The sequence below is a fragment of the Chiloscyllium plagiosum genome, unplaced genomic scaffold (genome assembly GCF_037043375.1).
Source record: "Chiloscyllium plagiosum isolate Xiang-an unplaced genomic scaffold, Cpla_swu_hap1 HiC_scaffold_22, whole genome shotgun sequence".
Classification (NCBI taxonomy): Eukaryota; Metazoa; Chordata; class Chondrichthyes; order Orectolobiformes; family Hemiscylliidae; genus Chiloscyllium; species Chiloscyllium plagiosum.
Genome location: NW_028270160.1, coordinates 7,701,273 through 7,721,609, shown reverse-complemented (window position 1 = coordinate 7,721,609; position 20,337 = coordinate 7,701,273). Strand labels below are relative to the sequence as shown.

The window sequence follows — 20,337 nt, the reverse complement described above, 5'->3', positions numbered from 1 at the left end:
TATGTCCAAGTGGCATTTTGAGGTTGTGATATTTTGATTTGAGGCCGTTCGGCAACCACACAATTCTGTCATGTACTGACTTAGTGTTGGTCATCTTTTAAGAGATGCCAAGCTGTCAACGAATGACTTTGGGATTTGTCCTACTGTGGCGACTTGCACAGGCATTGGGAAGCTATTGGTATGGAGATCACAACATGCATTTGTTGTGTCCAGGATATGGTGGTGTGAAGTGCTCAAAAGGAGATGGTGGCAGGGTGTAAGATGGCAGGAAATCTCTGACAGCTGCAAGAAGTGTACTTGAGCTCTACTCTTTCTTCTGATTAGAGAATCACATGCAAATTCAAGGTTTACCTTTGTCTGACAAACGTCTAGGTTGCATTTCAAGATAAATACTCCTGCTATCTTCTTCGTCTTCTGGTGGGCGGCTTAGATCCACCCAAGCACATTTTGCACTCACACCACTCAGGTTTGAACCATCAGTCTCTATGCCTTTGTCTACTCTTTCCTTTGGAGGGGAAAATAAAAGCAGTAAAATATGCTGATTATACGAATCACAATAATTAAATTTCAGTCAGATGATTTGTTTTATTGTTACAGAAATTGTAAAACGTTTAATGTGTTTTATATTAAGATGATTCATTATTAAGCAATGATCCTGAAAAATCATTGTCTGTACATTACATCTGTTGTATATTAGTGTATTGTACTTCAAAAGTGCTAATTCCTAAGTGGTGAGCATTTTATCCAAATGATGCTCATTTGCATTGTATTTCAGAATATAATGTCTAAAGAAAGAACCGCTAAAACATTTAATATTATATCTTTGCAATAACTCAGGGAATCATTTGATTTAAATACTTCTTAAAATTATAAAAATAAAGATTGACATTGTGATCCAACATATTGCATCACAAGATGATGAACACTGCCTGGTTCCTGTGAATATCTCACAACATTTTCAGCAAAACTGTGCCAGTATAGGGAGGCACTTGGTCAGAACGAGTGGACAGTGGAGCACTTGCTGCCATAGGATAACAAAAAGTGAAAACAAAAACAAAACCGATAATCCATATTTACCATTTAAAGAAAGAAATGTTACTCTTTCTGTTGTGAATAATTATTGTCATAAGTAAGACTTACTTACAAGTTAAAAAGAAATTGCACTTTAAGTGGAAGGCTTATTGTATACTAATTCTGAAGTTAACACCTTACAGATCAAACTAAAGTATTTTTGGGAATGCGTGAAATCTGAGAAAAAGGAAAAATATAATTGATACAGGTAATTAGTTACTTGCAGATGGGGGTCAGTTTCAAATATAGTCTCTCCTCTTCGCATGTCTGTGATTAGCCAAGAGCCACCTGCACTGTAAAGCAATGTATATTTTAGATATCCATACTTAATATCTAGAATCTGACTCATATTTATTGCAATCTTGAAAAGCAAACATTTAATTACAATTGATTTAATTGAATAATAGTGTACAAGTGTGTAAAATTCATAAAATTGCTTGATAAAGTTTATCCTTACACTGCACTTTGTCAAATGCACGCTGCAATGAATTTAAATTTAGGCCTGTCTCAAATTTGAGTAGCCATTTTACAAAATGGCACCATCATATGTACACACTGATTTGGTTATGAGCTAGATTAAAATAATAATTTAATCAGAAGCATGAATGAACAGCATTTTCACAAAATCTTTAGTAATCTGGCCTCCATCTTGGCACCCTTGTATTTGCTATTGAAAAAGGATCAACCTTGGAAATGGTCTCACAGCCAAGACGTAGCCTTTAGAGTGAAGAAGCAGCTGCGATCATCTAAAGTGTTGGCACACTATGACCCCAAGTGAGATCTGGTGCTGACATGCGATGCCTCCCCGTCCAGTAACAGGGTAGTGTTGGCTCACAGATGGTCCAAAGGAGAGGAACATTCAAAAGCATTTGCTTCTTGGGCTTTGCCTGATGCCGAGATAGAGAAGGAAGGTTTGGTGGTCATCTTTGGTGTAAGGAAGTGCCACCAATATCTTTTATGGATATTAATTTGTAATAATAAAAGACCACAAATTCCTGCTCGAGCTATAATTCACCATCCGATGGAAAGACTTTAACTCCAGTACAGAGCCAGGGCACCTCTGGTTGCTTGCACTTTGTCTTCCAATAGCTGTAACCTGTTTTTGTCGACTCTGTATTCCAAGTAGGTCATTTGTGGTGCCTAGAACACACATTTTCCCTTTTAAAAGTGTACAGACAGGGTAGATAGCAAGCGCTTTTCCATAGAGTGGAGGACTCAATTACTAGGGGTCACGAGTTCAAGGTGAGAGGGGCAAAGTTTGAGAGAGATATGCACGGAAAGTTCTTTACGCAGAAAGTGTTGGGTGCCTGGAACGCGTTGCCAGCGGAGGTGGTAGAAGCAGGCAGGATAGCGTCATTTAAGATGTATCTAGACAGAGAGCAGAGGGATACAGATCCTTAGAAAATAGGCGACAGGTTTAGATAGAGGGTCTGGACCAGCGCAGGCTTGGAGGGCTGATGGGCCTGTTCCTTTGCTGCAATTTTCTTTGTTTTTATGTCCCCAGACATCTCCATGACACATCATTTGGCTGTCAAAATTATGGCAGCGATCCTTTGTTCAATAGTTACTGCATTTTCAGGATTCCAAAACTTGCTGTAGTGCATACTGCCAAGACCTCATTTTTATTTACACACTGACATATTGGGTTAAAATTCTTCAAGTATAGGTGATCAAAAATTGAATATTAATTTTTACACTTGAAAAACTGAAATGTAATATTTAATTTACTATCTGGTCAATTTTACATTACAGTTAATTCTAAAATAAAAACGGATTCAAAATATTTCCCTGTCAATATGATACATTCCATATACCCTCAAAATGAAAGCAGCGACATTTTTGACATCTTTAGCTTTGTCATTTTCGGTGACAGATTCTGCATTGAAAGGGAACTACACATGGTGTGTTTTCAAATATATCTTTACCGACCTAACCAAGGATTTTACCACTGCAAATTCTGCTTAATTATAGCTAGACCAAAAAAGATAAACATGGCTTGCATCAACACTTATATTTGTCACTATTGCCAGATTGAGTTAAAGTGATAACTAGAAGTCCCATCCTCGGAGATGACTGCTGATTCACAGGAAAAAGAAATGCACTATGATGAACATTTCAATTTTTCCCCATATCACATTCCCCAAAAATCTTGTACGTTTCAATAGGTCGTCTCTTGTCCTTCCAAATTCCAATGAGTTCAGGCTCAATTTATTTAACCTCTCCTCATAAGGCAGTCCCTAGTGAACCAACTATTTTAAACATTAAAATATCTCTCTTTAGATAAGGGGCCCAAAACTGTTCACAGTGCATTGATTAATTACAGCAAAACTCCCTACCGTTATATCCCATTCCCTTTAAAATAAAGGCCAACATTCCATACTTGCTGAACTTGTATGATAGGTTTTTGTGATTCATGGACAAGAATTCCCAAATAGGCAAAAGTGAGGACTACAGATGCTGGAAATCAGAGTCTAGATTAGAATGGTGCTAGAAAAGCACAGCAGGTCAGGCAATATCCGAGGAGCAAGAAAATTGACGTTTCGGGCAAAAGCAAGGACATTCATTCCTGATGAAGGGCTTTTACCCGAAACGTCGATTTTCCTACTCCAAGAATTCCCAAATGCCTCTCATGTAGTTTTCTGGAGTATTTCTTCATTTAATTAATATTCAGCTCCTACATTCTTCCTGTGAAAGTGCATAACCTACCATTTCCCCACATTATATTCCATTTACCAAGGCTTTTTCCCAAATTGTTGAACCTGTTTATACACCTGCGCAAGCTCTTTGTGTCAACCTACCACTTGCCTTGCCACCTATTTTTGTGTCATCTACTTGCTACCTCATCAAACAATTCTAGTAAATTTGTCAGACATTATTGCCCCTTCATACAGCCATGGTGACTCTGCTTGATCATATTATGTATTTCTAAATGCTCTGCTATTACATCCTTTAGAATAGACTCTAACATTTCCCCAATAACAGACATTATGTTAAGTTGCCTTTTTTTTGTCTCTTTCCCTTTCGAAATGAAGGTGCTCCATTGGCAATTTTAGGACTTTTCCAGAATCTAAGGATTCCTTAAAGACTGTTACCAGTACACCCACTATCTCTGTAAATTACTTTCTTTAATCTCTTAGGATGCATCTTTTAAGGTCCAGCATACATAACTGTCTTTAGCCCCATTAGTTTCCCCTAGTGATAGTCATTGTGTTCATTGCCTCTCCTTCTTGTGCCTTTGAACATTTAGTAACTTTGTAATACTATTAGTGTCTCCCACTGTGAAGACTGCTAGAGTATTTGTTCAACTTCACTGCCATTTCCAGGTTCCCAATTATTTCATTTGCTTTATTCTCCAAGGGGCCTACGTTCACATTAGCTTTTCTTTTCCCTTCTTTAAATGTAAAGAAGTTCTTGCTCTCTGACTTGATATTACAAGACCAGCAGACTCACTGCCACTCCTTTTGTCTAAGTCTCAGAGTGAAAGTAGTTATGGTCGGTTGCACAACCCAGCGTACCTCTAACCAAAGAGTTTCTCATGCTTGTTTGCTGCTAATAGACTTACTGATCCTAACCCCCTGAGCCAGTCATTCAATCAGCAGCAAACATGGGACAGTAGTAGTCTCTGAGTGGGGGAGCATCTTGCAAAACTTTCACAAAGGTACTTACCTGTATTTGAATTATGGGTCACTGGATAGATAGGACCCCTTAGCAGACAGTATTTTGGCCCATAGGCCATCTGTTGGACAAACCTAATTTATATGTCAAGGTTACTTTAGTTGTGCTCTTCGACACAGAAGATAATCCTGACATATAGCATGAAAAAAATGGCATTATGGTATTTAACAGAATGCAATCAATTGTTGCAAAAAGAGAAAAGCGGATGAATGCCAGAAGAACTTAGGAGTGTCGCATTCACCAGAACGTCAGATTCAAATCAACAACTGCAACAGACATCTTGTGTCATCACTTCTTCAGCTGTGCAAATCAATATTGCTGCACTTACCATCACAATTACACTGGTTTGCTCATTGATCAAGATGGCCAAGAATGCACTAGATTCTCAGACGAGTATACTAATTGGACAGCATCATCAATACTTTAGGAATAGCAAATGATGCTCCGTGTCTTGTAATGTTATCCAATACATCACTGATAAAAACATTGATTTTTATGGCAATGGTATTCCAAACAGTTTGCTCTCATTATATTAGGTATAGAATGAGTGATTTAAAATTTAAGATATAGAAAATCACCAGACTGTTAGATGGTCCAACAAAAATTATGTTTCTCAATCTTTTGAAAAAGAAGTTCTCTATAAAGACAGAATTTTACCACAGCAATGATCTTGATTCATATCACATCTTAAACATTAAAAAAAATCAAACATTTCTCACATGCATAATCAGATAAAGTTGGAGAAGGTGACTAAGAAATATTAGTAGTACCACGACCACCTTTTTTGAAAATATGCATCAAAAATGAGAAAAGATACTGCTTTAAACCAAGGTCAAAAAAGGAGGTGCTGGAAAAGCACAACAGGTCGGGCAGCATCTGAGGGGTAGGAGAATCGACGTTTCAGGCATAAGCCTTTAATCATTCCTGATGAAGGGCTTATGCCTGAAACGTCGACTTTCCTGCTCCTCGGATTCTGCCATATCTACTGTGCTTTTCCAGTGCCACTCTTTTCGACTCTGATTCTCTAGCATCTGCAGTTCTCACTTTCTCCTAGTTGTTTTAAACGATGGAAACTGTGGAACACATTCTTTTCACCCATCCTAGTAAACAGTCTTGAACTAAAGCCGGAAGATAAAAAACAAAGAACATGCACATAATAAACGTAATTACAGAATTCATCTAAATAAAAATTCCGAACCTAATTTACTTTCGCATAAATAGGTAGAATATGCAAATGTCTTTTCTAAACGTTTCATGAACACAAAAAAGCAGAAGACCATATGACCCCTTAAGCTAGATTTGCCATTGAGATCCTTAAATTCCCACCATATTTCAGGATTTCTTAAAGCATCCAAAAATCTAGCCAACTCTCTAAATCTATCAAACGATAAGCCATGTCACTTTTTGCTGACCCTGTATATCATTGCAAATTGAGCAAGGAAGGTTTACAAATTGCTTACATTGGAACAGTCCGGAGAATCTCCAAGATCCCTTGGCCATTCCATTGCTGCGCTGCTTGAAGTTCTTCTGTACAAACCCCAACAATCTGATCAGGATTACAAATTTTTAAAGAAGGATTTAGAGAAATTGTACAAGTGTTTCATTGTATGTAAATACGGCAAAAATAAACTATATCTCAATTTAGAACAATCAAAATGGTAATCAATATTCTAGACTTCATGGACGTCAGCAGAAACGTTACTATAAAGACTTTTTCAAACCAATTCAATTTTGGAATCCCTAAACTAAATCTATATATCAGTTATTTAAACATTAGGACTGCAAACATTATTTAAAATCCAAGAATTTCAAAATGGAGGGCTGCAGCAAACTTAACTGGAGATAATGTATAATGGAGGAATAAACCAGAGGCACAAGGCAAATGCTCTAAAGACTCCAGTTTAAAATCCCACTAGGGCTACAAGTGGAATTTGAATTCAATATCTGGAATTGAAGACAGTAATGATGACTCAGATAATATTAACAGAAAATGTCCTAACTGGTTCACTAATATTCTTGAGGAGGAAATCTGGTGCTACTTCTAAATCCACAAAGTGCCCTCTGAAATGGCTAAGCCATACTTCTTATTCAAGAGCAACAAATGCCAACATCCCATGAAAACAATGTAAAAAATTTTAGCAACAAGGTCAAACCTAGAAATGTCATCAGGTGTGCTCCCAAAGATAATCAAAAGGGCTAGACTTTGAACAGAATATTATCTGAAAGCAAAATTATCTTAATTTTAAAAATGGTCTTGATAAATAATATTGTGGTCACATATTTTTAAAACCACAAATTAAGAAGAGTATAATTAAGGTTGTATTTTGCTGACTGATTTACTATCAGAATGACATGCCAAAAAGAAATGTAAACAGTTGAGAATATCTTTTAAAACTTCATTACATAATGCAATTGTTAAAAGCATAATATTTCATTGTTAAGATATTCTAGAATCAGAAATAATCTTTCAAGTCAAATACTATACACACCTTTCCTTCCCCCACATTTCCTGCCTTCAGGAAGATTTTAACTTGATGCAAGTTGTTACAATATCAATAGGAACTCATGAGAACCTGCATGCTTTAAAACTACAAGTTTCTACAGCATACAGATTTACAGTGACAAGATTATTACTTACACAGTATTAATTCTGTACAATTCAGTCATTCAAAAACTGAACATTTGCCTTCAATTTTTGGAGAAAACATATAGAAAACACCAAACATTGTGCATTTGGAAGCCCAGCTCTTCATGGAACACAGAGTGGATAGATTAATTTGCATGCAGTTGAGGACTAGGAATTTAGAACACTGCATGCAGGAATTTGGATAACAACTTTGACAATTCTTAAAACAGCAGATGCATTAAGATGTTTTTACCAATAAGTTTGCTGAGCCAGTTTCTGCAACAATCCTTCTACACCTCCATCCGCCATGACCAGGGCCTCCAAGCCCCCCGTTTCTTCCTCTCCCGATGTCCCCAACAGTACCCTTCCACCGACACTCTCATTCGTTTGGCCAAACTGGTCCTCACCCTTAACAATTTCTCCTTCGAATCCTCCCACTTCCTCCAGACCAAAGGGGCAGCCATGGGCACACGTATGGGCCGCAGCTATGCCGGTCTCTTTGTTGGCTACGTAGAACAGTCCATCTTCCGTAATTACACCGGCACCACTCCCCACCTCTTCCTCCACTACATTGATGACTGCCTTGGCGACACCTCGTGCTCTCGCGAGGAGGTTGAGCAATTCATCAACTTCACCAACACATTCCACCCTGACCTTAAATTTATCTGGACCATCTCTGACACCTTCCTCCCATCTCCATTAATGACGACCGACTTGACACTGACATTTTTTACAAACCCACCGACTCCCACAGCTACCTGGATTACACCTCTTCCCACCCTACCTCTTGCAAAAATGCTATCCCGTATTCCCAATTCCTCCGCCTCCGCCATATCTGCTCCCAGGAGGACCAGTCCCACCACAGAACACACCGGATGGCCTCCTTCTTTATAGACCGCAATTTCCCGTCCCACGTGGTTAAAGATGCCCTCCAATGCACCTCGTCCACATCCCGCACCTCCGCCCTCAGACTCCACCCTTCCAACCGTAACAAGGACAGAACGCCCCTAGTGCTCACCTTCCACCCTACCAACCTTCGCATAAACCAAATCATCCGCCAATATTTCCGCCACCTCCAAACGGACCCCACCACCAGGGATATATTTCCCTCCCCACCCCTTTCCGCCTTCCACAAAGACCGTTCCCTCCTTGACTACCTGGTCAGGTCCACGCCACCCCCCCACCCCCCACAACCCACCCTCCCGTCCTGGCACCTTCCCCTGCCACGGCAGGAATTGTAAATCCTGCGCCCACACCTCCTCCCTCACCTCCATCCAAGGCCCTAAAGGAGCCTTCCACATCTAAAGTTTTACCTGCACATCCATTAATATCATTTATTGTATCCGTTGCTCCCGATGCGGTCTCCTCTAATTTGGGGAGACTGGACGCCTCCTAGCAGAGCGCTTTAGGGAACACCTCTGGGACACCTGCACCAATCAATCACACCACCCTGTGGCCCACCATTTCAACCCCCCCTCCCACTCTGCCGAGGACATGGAAGTCCTGGGCCTCCTTCACCTGGAGGAAGAACGCCTCATCTTCTGCCTCGGAATACTTCAACCACAGGGCATCAATGTGAACTTCAACGGTTTTCTCATTTCCCCTTCCCCCACCTCACCCCAGTTCCAAACTTCCAGCTCAGCAATGTTCTCATGACTTGTCCTACCTACCTATCTTCTTTTCCAGCTATCCACTCCACCCTCATCCCTGACCTATCACCTTCATCCGCTCCTCCACTCACCTATTGTACTCTATGCTACTTTCTCCCCACCCTCCTCTCATTTATCTCTCCACCCTTCAGGCACTCTGTCTGTATTCCTGATGAAGGGCTGTTGCCCGAAACGTCGATTTTACTGCTCCTCAGATGCTGCCTGAACTGCTGTGCTTTTCCATCACCAGTCTAATCTAAACTCTGGTTTTCAGCATCTGCAGTCATTGTCTTTACCTAACATTACAATCACACCTTGCTAAGCTTTTATTTTGAAAAGGACATTCAAAGGAACTTCAAAACTAAAGGTTGTACTATTTTTATCTTCATCTCAACCTTATACAGTACCAGACTGCATTTGAAAGAACAAATGCTGAAAGCATACAAATAAGAGAAACTGGAGATAAACCTCTGCCACTCTATTCCAAAACAAATGCAGAAAGATAACAACTACAGGCACAAGAAAAGAATTCTGCTCCCACTTCCTTCCAAATGAGTTTCTCAAATTCTGCTTCCCTGTGGTAATGCAACATCATAGTTGTAAAACCCACATCTCACCACTTTGTGGTGCTATGCATTACTGTTTCTACAAAACCTGAATTAATCGCACAACCAACAAAATAAATCCACGTCTAATGAGTCAAATCACAATTTGTCCCACAGTTAAAATATTTTCACATTAAATCCCAGCCACAAAGCAACTGTTAAATAAATTTCATGTCAATAACAGCATTTTCAAGTAATCTTGGAATAAGTTAGAACAACTTAGTGAAGTTCCCTAAAATGCTTAACACTTCAGAGGGTTATGTTATCATTTGCTCAGGCAGCTAATTGTCAGCAAGCACTGCAACAGGAATCTTCAGTCCTCCGTAAGACTATCCATGTTTTGACCTTTTCAAAAACTCCCAAAAGTATATTTTGTTCACTTGATCACCCCAGTGATGGAGAGTTGTTTGAAAAGCCGCAGAGTACATAAAGGCACTCTCAGCACTACAGATATAACCATGCGCCTGCTTGATTAAGTTAACTATAAAACTTAACTTGATTAAGTTACTAGCAGATTAAATTATTGCTAAAACTCAAAAAATAAAATTAGGCAACATCAAGCGCTGAAGGGCCTGTACTGTGCTGTAATGTTCTATGTTCTATAGGCAGCTATTTTCCACGTTTTATGCTTGATATTCTTGACACAGCGAATTCCAGTTCTGAGATGGTAAAGGTCAAGTCCTCCTCTTGTGAAAAGTGAACACAACTCAAAAATCAATAAAGGAATTTCTCAAGCCATTCACACCCATAGCCTTGAACCAAAATCCAGTTCGCCATTTATCTCAAACCAAACATTTTCTGTCTAAAGTGTCTCAACCCCTCAAAAACATAACTGCATCACTTATAGACATAACTATGTTATATCAGTCTCTTAACTGGTGATGTCAACTTGTCCAAAACTCAATTGCTAATATCCTAAATTAATTTATCACTTCTGTTCCAACTGACATAAAACCCACCAGCATTGTAGGCACTCTATCCTTCGGTCCTCCAACTTCAACTATTTCTCGCCCCCTTTCCATTTACCCCATTATATGTAACAAAACCTTCAGCTCTACTCTTAATACCCATTTCCAGAAAGAACCTGCTTCAACGTTTTGGTCATCTCCCACCTTACATTGATCTCCCATTTCATTATTTCATGCATTTATCTCCATTACCCCACCTCACAAATCACCTTAGAGAATAATCCATAGGAAAAACAATAGAATAATCTAAATTATTGCCATAAATCCTCTTGAATATGTAGCATATATTAAGCATGAAAATTAACAGAATTTCTTGCAGATTAAAACAAATATCCATGCAAATAATGAAGAAAAATAATGATCATCCCCAATTCTATAGTTGAGCACATTAGCTGATTATCTTAATGAACGTCATCTAAAATTCAGCTTAATATTTTACTGGGATGCTTTGGAAACCATTACCTTCTGTTCTGATGACAAAGAATTCTATTATTCAACAGTCAGCTTATTTTCTGAAAGTAAACAGTGAGAAGATGCCAGATACTCCAGTGTTTTCAGAAACTGAATTGTTTGAGATTTCTCAAACTTTGAAAAGTCACACTTGTTTTTGGCACAATTTGTTTCATAAAACTTTTTAAAGGGAGAATGAACACCAATTCTAAGTGAGAGTCAGGAGAAAGGGTACATAAAAAACCGTCACGTTCTTCTTACAGACTTCACAGTTTTCAATTGCAGAGCACTCATCATGGGCAATATTGGAACAAATTATTTGGTTGAGACAGTACCTGGAGAAATGCAACTGTTCCAAAGGGTGTATGCACTGGTTGCAGCTGTGGGTCCTCTGTCAGCAACATATGTTGGATTCTGGATTCACTGTTGTCCAAGGGACTGTGCCAAGAAACATGATCACCACTGCATAAGGTGTTTTCTGTGAGATTTTAAAAAAGAGAGCACTTAAAGTGTATTTCCTTTTCTACTGCTAACAGTTGATCATATGTACTCATTGCGGGTTACAGATCTTTGAAAAATATCAATTCAGGAAAGTTCAGACTGTTCCTCCACACCCTCCCAAATAATGGGTGGAATTTTATTGGGGTTTGAGGGACAAGGGTTATGGTCAGACTTGTGCCAATTTGGCTAAGAATTCTGCTAAGGCCTATCGTGATGAAGGGAGCATCTTGCCGCATCTTCTACACTTCTGCCGAGTGGCAAGGCAAATTCCTTGCTAGGCAACAGTAAGTAACAAATTAAGGAGATTAGAGCTTGTTATACACCTTAAGGCTGCAACTAGCCTCATTAATATTCAGGTTCCTCTCTTACCAAAAGCGGTGAACAAGCTGGATGCCAAGAATTATCAACATGCAAGTTAGAGTGAGTACCTGGTGACTTCAGCTTCCTACTGGCTGTGAACAGTCTCCATGTTGGACACTGGGTACCAACACTGCATGGGCATACTCATAGGCACATGCCACATCGATGGACATTGGCTTCCAACATTTGCCAACCTCATGGTACAACTATGATCCACTCATAGTATGCTTCTGCTCTTCAATGCTGCACTCAGGCTGCATCAGCAAACATCACTGCAATGTTGCACCAAGCTCATTGCCTGAACCAGGACGTATCTCCAGCCTGCTTGATTGCCGTCAAAGCATTTATTCACATTGAGCCTATTTGGATGCTCACAGAATCCCTGCTATGCCTTGTCTTGTCTTGCAGTTTAGCACAGTTTAAAACTAGGAAGCTTTCATAGTTTCAGCAGTCCTCAGTCAAGTCAATGGAGAAAGCCTTTAGTCAAAGTGTTCAGACACAGTAAGTCAAAGGAAGCGTCTGATACCAGTCCTCTCTTCATAAGAGGTGAGGAATCAAAGGTCAGACAACCCACCACCTTTCTTGTCACATTCTGCCTTATTGTAAGTTCTTTTCCTCCTAGAATGAAGGACTGGCAAGTAATTATGTAAATCAAAGTGTATGGCACAGCTGTCCGTTTTGGTGCAGGTAAGGTGTCCTGAGTGAGTTGGCAGCAGAAGGCATGCAAAATTAGTGGCGTCAGGGGTTGGTATGGATGACAAGTGAGGGAAGATATTGCAGGCGATAGTGAGCATGGTTGACTGTGAACCCTGGATGAAGGTGGCGACAATAGCAGAGATAGTGAGTGTGTGAGGTATCTAAGAGAAGGTGATAGCACTTAGGCTGGAAAAGAGGAGAAATCATTGATGTTCTTCCTGCACTGCTGTTCAATGCTTCAGGTGGCAACTTTGGGCCAAGCTGGTATGGTCTGGTTTTGTGGCCCCCACTTTCAGACCTGAGGACGTTCTGCATCAAAATCATCTGGTCCAGCAAGGCTTGCCTGTTTCAGCCTGCAAAATGGGGCACTCATTTCCCCTGTCTGTAATGTCCTGGGCAAATGTCAGGAACTGCACAGAGCTTACTAACAGTGCTTATTTGGGTTTAAAGATGATGCGGGCATAAGGGATGCCAGTCTCTCAGTGGATATCTTGGGTGTGGCAAATTATTCCAGGAGCAATACATGGTAAGATAGGAACATGAGGTACACAAAGGACGGGTGGGAAAATTGGAGTTAATACGTTTCTTTTGGTAAACACATGGTGAGAAATCTCCTTAGGTCTCACAGCAAGAATCATTCTAACGCAAGTCAGACACAGCGAAGAAAATAGCTTGTGTCTGAAGAGTTTGCATCAAAGGCTTCTTGAAGAGCAACACTAAATTTCCTTAATTGGACAGTGAATAAGTACTTCCTGGCTTGGCATTCAGCACAAGTTCGGGCCGGGAGGAGGGGGGGGTGGTGTGAGTGAGAGAGTGCGAGCGCGTGAGAGAAAGAGCGCATACGAGAGAGGGAGAGCGCGAGCGAGGGAGAGAGACAGCAAGCGAGAGCGTGCGAGAGAGAAAGTGCGAGAGAGAAAGTGCGAGAGAGAAAGTGCGAGAGAGAAAGTGCGAGAGAGAAAGTGCGAGAGAGAAAGTGCGAGAGAGAAAGTGCGAGAGAGAAAGTGCGAGAGAGAAAGTGCGAGAGAGAAAGTGCGAGAGAGAAAGTGCGAGAGAGAAAGTGCGAGAGAGAAAGTGCGAGAGAGAAAGTGCGAGAGAGAAAGTGCGAGAGAGAAAGTGCGAGAGAGAAAGTGCGAGAGAGAAAGTGCGAGAGAGAAAGTGCGAGAGAGAAAGTGCGAGAGAGACAGTGCGAGAGAGAAAGCGCGAGAGAGAAAGCGCGAGAGAGAAAGCGCGAGAGAGAAAGCGCGAGAGAGAAAGCGCGAGAGAGAAAGCGCGAGAGAGAAAGTGCGAGAGAGCGAGCGCGAGAGAGCGAGCGCGAGAGAGCGAGCGAGAGCGAGAGAGAGCGAGTGAGAGAGAGCGAGTGAGCGAGAGAGCGAGATCAAGAGATCAAGAGCGCGAGCAAACGAAAGAGCGAGAGAGAGCGCGCGAGAGAGCGCGCGAGAGAGCGCGCGAGAGAGCGCGCGAGAGAGCGCGCGAGAGAGAGAGAGCGAGAGAGCGCGCGAGAGAGAGAGAGCGAGAGAGAGAGAGCGAGAGAGAGAGAGCGAGAGAGAGAGAGCGAGAGAGAGAGCGAGAGAGAGAGCGAGAGAGAGAGCGAGAGAGAGAGCGAGAGAGAGAGCGAGAGAGAGAGCGAGAGAGCGAGCGAGAGATTCAGCGAGGGATTGAGCGAGAGAGTGAGCGAGCGAGATCAAGAGCGCGAGCAAACGAAACAGCGTGAGAGAGCGTGAGAGAGAGCGCGCGCGAGAGAGAGCGCGAGAGAGAGAGCGCGAGAGAGAGAGAGCGCGAGAGAGAGAGAGCGCGAGAGAGAGAGAGCGCGAGAGAGAGAGAGCGAGAGAGAGAGAGCGCGAGAGAGAGAGCGCGAGAGAGAGAGCGCGAGAGAGAGAGCGCGAGAGAGAGAGCGCGAGAGAGAGAGCGGGAGAGAGAGAGCGGGAGAGAGAGAGCGCGAGAGAGAGAGCGGGAGAGAGAACGCGGGAGATTGAGCGAGAGATTGAGCGAGAGATTGAGCGAGAGATTGAGCGAGAGATTGAGCGAGAGATTGAGCGAGAGAGTGAGCGAGAGAGTGAGCGAGAGAGTGAGCGAGAGAGTGAGCGAGAGAGTGAGCGAGAGAGTGAGCGAGAGAGTGAGCGAGAGAGTGAGCGAGAGAGTGAGCGAGAGAGTGAGCGAGAGAGTGAGCGAGAGAGTGAGCGAGAGAGTGAGCGAGAGAGTGAGCGAGAGAGTGAGCGAGCAAGATCAAGAGCGCGAGCAAACGAAAGAGCGAGAGAGCGCGCGACAGAGAGAGAGAGCGAGAGAGAGAGAGCGCGCGAGCAAGAGCGAGAGGGAGAGAGAGCGAGAGAGAGCGCACGAGAGAGAGAGCGCGAGAGAGAGAGAGTGCGAGAGAGAGAGCGCGAGAGAGAGAGCGCGAGAGAGAGAGCGCGAGAGAGAGAGCGCGAGAGAGAGAGCGCGAGAGAGAGAGCGCGAGCAAACGAAAGAGAGAGAGAGCGCGAGAGAGAGAGCGCGAGAGAGAGAGCGCGAGAGAGAGAGCGCGAGAGAGAGAGCGCGAGAGAGAGAGCGCGAGAGAGAGAGCGCGAGAGAGAGAGCGCGAGAGAGAGAGCGCGAGAGAGAGAGCGCGAGAGAGAGAGCGCGAGAGAGAGAGCGCGAGAGAGAGAGCGCGAGAGAGAGAGCGCGAGAGAGAGAGCGCGAGAGAGAGAGCGCGAGAGAGAGAGCGCGAGAGAGAGAGCGCGAGACAGAGAGCGCGAGACAGAGAGCGCGAGACAGAGAGCGTGCGCGAGAGAGGGCGCGAGAGAGGGCGCGAGAGAGGGCGCGAGAGAGGGCGCGAGAGAGGGCGCGAGAGAGGGCGCGAGAGAGGGCGCGAGAGAGGGCGCGAGAGAGGGCGCGAGAGAGGGCGCGAGAGAGGGCGCGAGAGAGGGCGCGAGAGAGGGCGCGAGAGAGAGGGCGCGAGAGAGAGGGCGCGAGAGAGAGGGCGCGAGAGAGAGGGCGAGAGAGAGAGGGCGAGAGAGAGAGCGTGAGAGAGAGAGAGCCCGTGAGAGAGAAAGAGCGAGCGAGATCGCGCGGCGCGAGATCGAGAGCGCGCGCGCGAGTTCGAGAGAGAGAGCGCGCGCGCGAGTTCGAGAGAGAGAGCGCGCGCGCGAGTTCGAGAGAGAGAGCGCGCGCGCGAGTTCGAGAGAGAGAGCGCGCGCGCGAGTTCGAGAGAGAGAGCGCGCGCGCGAGTTCGAGAGAGAGAGCGCGCGCGCGAGTTCGAGAGAGAGAGCGCGCGCGCGAGTTCGAGAGAGAGAGCGCGCGCGCGAGTTCGAGAGAGAGAGCGCGCGCGCGAGATCGAGAGAGAGAGCGCGCGCGCGAGATCGAGAGAGAGAGAGCGCGAGTTCGAGAGAGAGCTCGCGCGAGTTCGAGAGAGAGCGCGCGCGAGTTCGAGAGAGAGCGCGCGCGAGTTCGAGAGAGAGCGCGCGCGAGAGAGAGAGCGCGCGCGCGAGAGAGAGAGAGCGAGCGCGCGAGAGAGAGAGAGCGAGCGCGCGAGAGAGAGAGAGCGAGCGCGCGAGAGAGAGAGAGCGAGCGCGCGAGAGAGAGAGAGCGCGCGCGAGAGAGCGCGCGAGAGAGAGAGCGCGCGCGCGAGAGAGAGAGAGCGCGCGCGAGAGAGAGAGAGCGCGCGCGAGAGAGCGCGCGAGAGAGAGAGCGCGCGCGAGAGAGAGAGAGAGCGCGCGCGCGCGAGAGAGCGCGCGCGCGAGAGAGAGAGAGCGCGCGAGAGAGCGCGCGAGAGAGAGCGCGAGAGAGCGCGCGAGAGAGCGCGCGAGAGAGAGCGCGAGAGAGAGCGCGAGAGAGAGCGCGAGAGAGAGCGCGAGAGAGAGCGCGAGAGAGAGCGCGAGAGAGAGCGCGAGAGAGCGCGCGAGAGAGCGCGCGAGAGAGCGCGAGAGAGAGAGCGCGAGAGAGAGAGCGCGAGAGAGAGCGCGAGAGAGAGCGCGAGAGAGAGCGCGAGAGAGAGCGCGAGAGAGAGCGCGAGAGAGCGAACGCGAGAGAGAGAACGCGAGAGAGAGAACGCGAGAGAGAGAACGCGAGAGAGAGAACGCGAGAGAGAGAACGCGAGAGAGAGAACGCGAGAGAGAGAACGCGAGAGAGAGAACGCGAGAGAGAGAGAACGCGAGAGAGAGAGAACGCGAGAGAGAGAGAACGCGAGAGAGAGAGAACGCGAGAGAGAGAGAACGCGAGAGAGAGAGAACGCGAGAGAGAGAGAACGCGAGAGAGAGCGCGTCTGAGAGAATGCAAGAGCGAGAGCGACTGAGAGAGCGGATTCCTATGAGTGTGAAGTTGATGATCTGGTGTATTTTCTCTATTTCTGTGTTTTTAATGATTACAAAGGTGTCATCAACGTATCTGACCCAGAGTTTGGGTTGAATTTGTGGTAAGACTGTTTGTTCTAACCTTTGCATTACTGCTTCTGCTATGAGTCCCGAGATCGGTGAGCCCATGGGTGTGCCGTTGATTTGTTCGTATCATCAACTCCACACTCACAGGAATCCGATTCATGAGAGAGGAAGAAAAGGACAACCAACTCCCATTCCTAGACGTGATGGTACAGAGAACACCAAACGGAGAATTCACCACAAAGGTATACAGGAAAACCACACACACAGACCAAGTCCTGAACTATGAAAGCAACCACCCCAATACACACAAACGAAGTTGCATCAAGACACTATTCAAAAGGGCCACAACACACTGCAGCACACCAGAACTGCAAAAAGAGGAAGAGGAACACCTATACAAGGTATTCGTCAAAAACGGATATCCTCGCAATTTCATCAACAGATGCCTAAGGGAAAGACAACGGAACGAGAACATGCCGCAACCCAAAGGACTAGCCACACTACCATACATCAAGAACATCTCTGAAATGACAGCCAGACTACTGCGACCACTAGGACTTATAACAGCACACAAACCAACAGCCACTCTCAGACAACAACTCACCAGAACGAAGGACCCGATACCCAGCATGAGCAAAACTAATGTGGTGTACAAAATCCCATGCAAGGATTGCACAAAACACTATATAGGACAAACAGGAAGACAGCTAATGATCCGCATCTACGAACATCAACTAGCCACGAAACAACATGACCAGCTATCCCTAGTAGCCACACACGCAGACGACAAGCAACATGAATTTGACTGGGACAACACTACCATTATAGGGCAAGCCAAACAAAGAACAGCCAGGGAATTCCTAGAAGCATGGCACTCATCCACAAACTCCATCAACAAACACATCGACCTGGACCCAATATACCGGCCACTACAGCGGACAGCTGAAACTGACAACCGGAAGCGGCAGGGACAGGCCACTATAAATGCCGGAGGAAACACCACAGAAGCGCTTCAGAGGAGGCTCCCAAGCACTGAGGATGTCACCTAGACAGGGGACGAAACGTTTACAACAAAAACTTCCAGCTCGGCGAACAGAACCACAGCAATGAGCACCCAAGCTACAAATCTTCTCACAAACTTTGAATTCTAGTCATCTGCTTAGAATAGTGGGTTTTGGAAATGTATTTTTGAACAAAGAGCATATTTCTTTTCAAATTACTAGCCTAAAAGCACACAATGAAACCTGGATAGAGTCACTGCTGGAAAGAAAAAGTCAATGTAAAGCTAATTCATATTAATAACCTTACTAGGTGTTCATGCTCAGAACATGTAAAGACCAACAAAGAAAAAATCTGTTCCAGTGAGCGCATGGTAACATTAAGCGACGAGGGGGTATTCTTGTTTCATTCTTATAGCTGAGGAATATTCAATAGAAACTACACTGTTAGTTTTCTCAGCAGCTCTTCGGAGGGTCCGTGTGGCCTCGATGGGCTAAATGGCCTGCTTCCACACTGTAGGGATTCTATGATTCTATATTTTAAATGAATAATCGTGGGAAGGAAGTTCTCTCATACTAACTGAATTCCAGATTCTAACATGCATTTTCAGCTACAAAGTTTCAGACCTCAATCCATTCGGCATCTATAAAGAAGTGACTCACAACTGAATTTACACATTTACCATTTTAGTCATCTCTCTATTTTTGGTTATGTATTTATGTAAAGACGCCCTGTAATAAATCATTTGCCAGGTAATACTTGATTCAGAGCACCACTTAATCAGAAACAAAATAATGAATGATGAAATCAATATTGTGTCATAAATGTCTACAGATAGATCAGCAAAATTGTGCAATATGACATTTTCCAAGTCTTCCAGAGCTCCAGGTTATTAAATTCCAACAGTTGGCACAATGTGATCTCTGCTGAAAAACTAAAATTTTCTTTCCACTGTATTTATACAATAGCTCAAGAATTTTGGCTACTTCAGCGAGCTCACATTTCTTATAATTGGAATTCCAACACTATGAAAGCTGCACTATTACTGTTCAGGGTTATAAACATTAGTTTCACAGCAGTTGGTATTTATACCCTATTAAGGAGTGCATTTCAACTTTCACATCAATACCTCAGCAAGCTTTTGATATACAGAATTATTCAATACATTAATGACATTACAACCCAATATAAAAAAATTAACTATATTTCAGAAAGACTTCCACTTTGCTGGTCTTACAAGGTGAGGAGGCAGGAAAGTGGGAGGCTGTAGAGGGGATGGGTGAGGGTGGAACAGAGAGAATGCCTGAGAGGAGGACTGGAAATAGAGGGTAAATGTGGAGGGAAGAAATGGGGGCACCTGTATATTGGAAGATAAAATGGCTGGACGGCATGGTAGAGAGAGGGAGAAGAGAAGTTGCCTGCAAAAAATTTCGAGAAATTGTGCGGTTATGTGAGGGCTGTGGCGAGTGGAAAAAGAAAGAGGAGAACGAGAGGGAGAGAGAGAGAGAGAGAGAGAGAGAGAGAGAGAGACTGATGTGATGAGGGGGTGGAGAAAGAGAAAAAGAAAAACAGAGGGAGATGGGTTTAAACAGTGAGAGAGGACGCGGCTGCAGGAAACTGCTAGAAAGAAAGGCTCAGGATATGATTAATTAATGACCTCAGAATGAAGGGACCCCCAAGTCTCAGCAATCATAACTGATTAACTCAACTAACCCATAGGTTAAGGAATAGGTTAACAGAAATGCAATCATAGTCTTTAAGGTGATATTTCATAATTCACAGAATAGATGCACTCTAATGAGCAAGAAATATTCCAAGCAGAAGTTGCACCATCTGTGGTTAACTAAAAAGCATATAAATTGCACAGTGATGGATGGCAGGTAAAACGTTGGACAGAATACATAAACCAGCAAACATTGATAAAAGGACTAAAATGGAGGTAATAAATTAAGAAAGCTAGTTTTAAATATGAAAACAGGTACAAAGTTTCCATCAGTGTTTAAAAAGGAAAGAGTAAGTGAATACTGGTTCCAAAGTCAGTCAGTCTGGAGAATGAGTAATGGAAAATAAGATATAATGTAACTTGAATATATTGGCATCGGCATAGAAGATTACCTAGCTAACAGGAAACAGACAGTAGGCATAAGTTGATATTTATCTGGTTAGCAAGATGTAAAGAATGGTTGGTATGTGCCAGAGGGCTCAGTATTTACAAGTGATATAAATGATTTGAATTAAGGGAAAGAGGGCCTAGGTGCTAAATATACCAATGATGTTAGTAGGAAAGTAATTTTTCAAGAGCATGAGGAAAAGGGTAGAGAGGCCAAGTGGATGAGCAATAGTCTGATAGATCGAGTATAATATGGGAAACAGTGAAATTGCCCATTA

At 43.9% G+C, this 20,337-nt stretch overlaps 1 protein-coding gene across 2 annotated transcripts in view; it reads right to left on the bottom strand.

Annotated features, from left to right (window-relative positions):
* sufu (suppressor of fused homolog (Drosophila)) overlaps nucleotides 1-20,337 on the bottom strand; it is a 110,272-nt gene that overhangs the window by 54,295 nt on the left and 35,640 nt on the right. For both annotated transcript variants that reach the window (XM_043713060.2, XM_043713061.2), the window contains exons 4-7: nucleotides 11,380-11,522; nucleotides 6,207-6,292; nucleotides 1,292-1,364; nucleotides 352-505 (exon numbers count right to left, since the gene is read on the bottom strand). In XM_043713060.2, coding sequence (XP_043568995.2) covers nucleotides 352-505; nucleotides 1,292-1,364; nucleotides 6,207-6,292; nucleotides 11,380-11,522 — 456 coding nt within the window. The remainder of the gene's footprint in view (nucleotides 1-351; nucleotides 506-1,291; nucleotides 1,365-6,206; nucleotides 6,293-11,379; nucleotides 11,523-20,337) is intronic.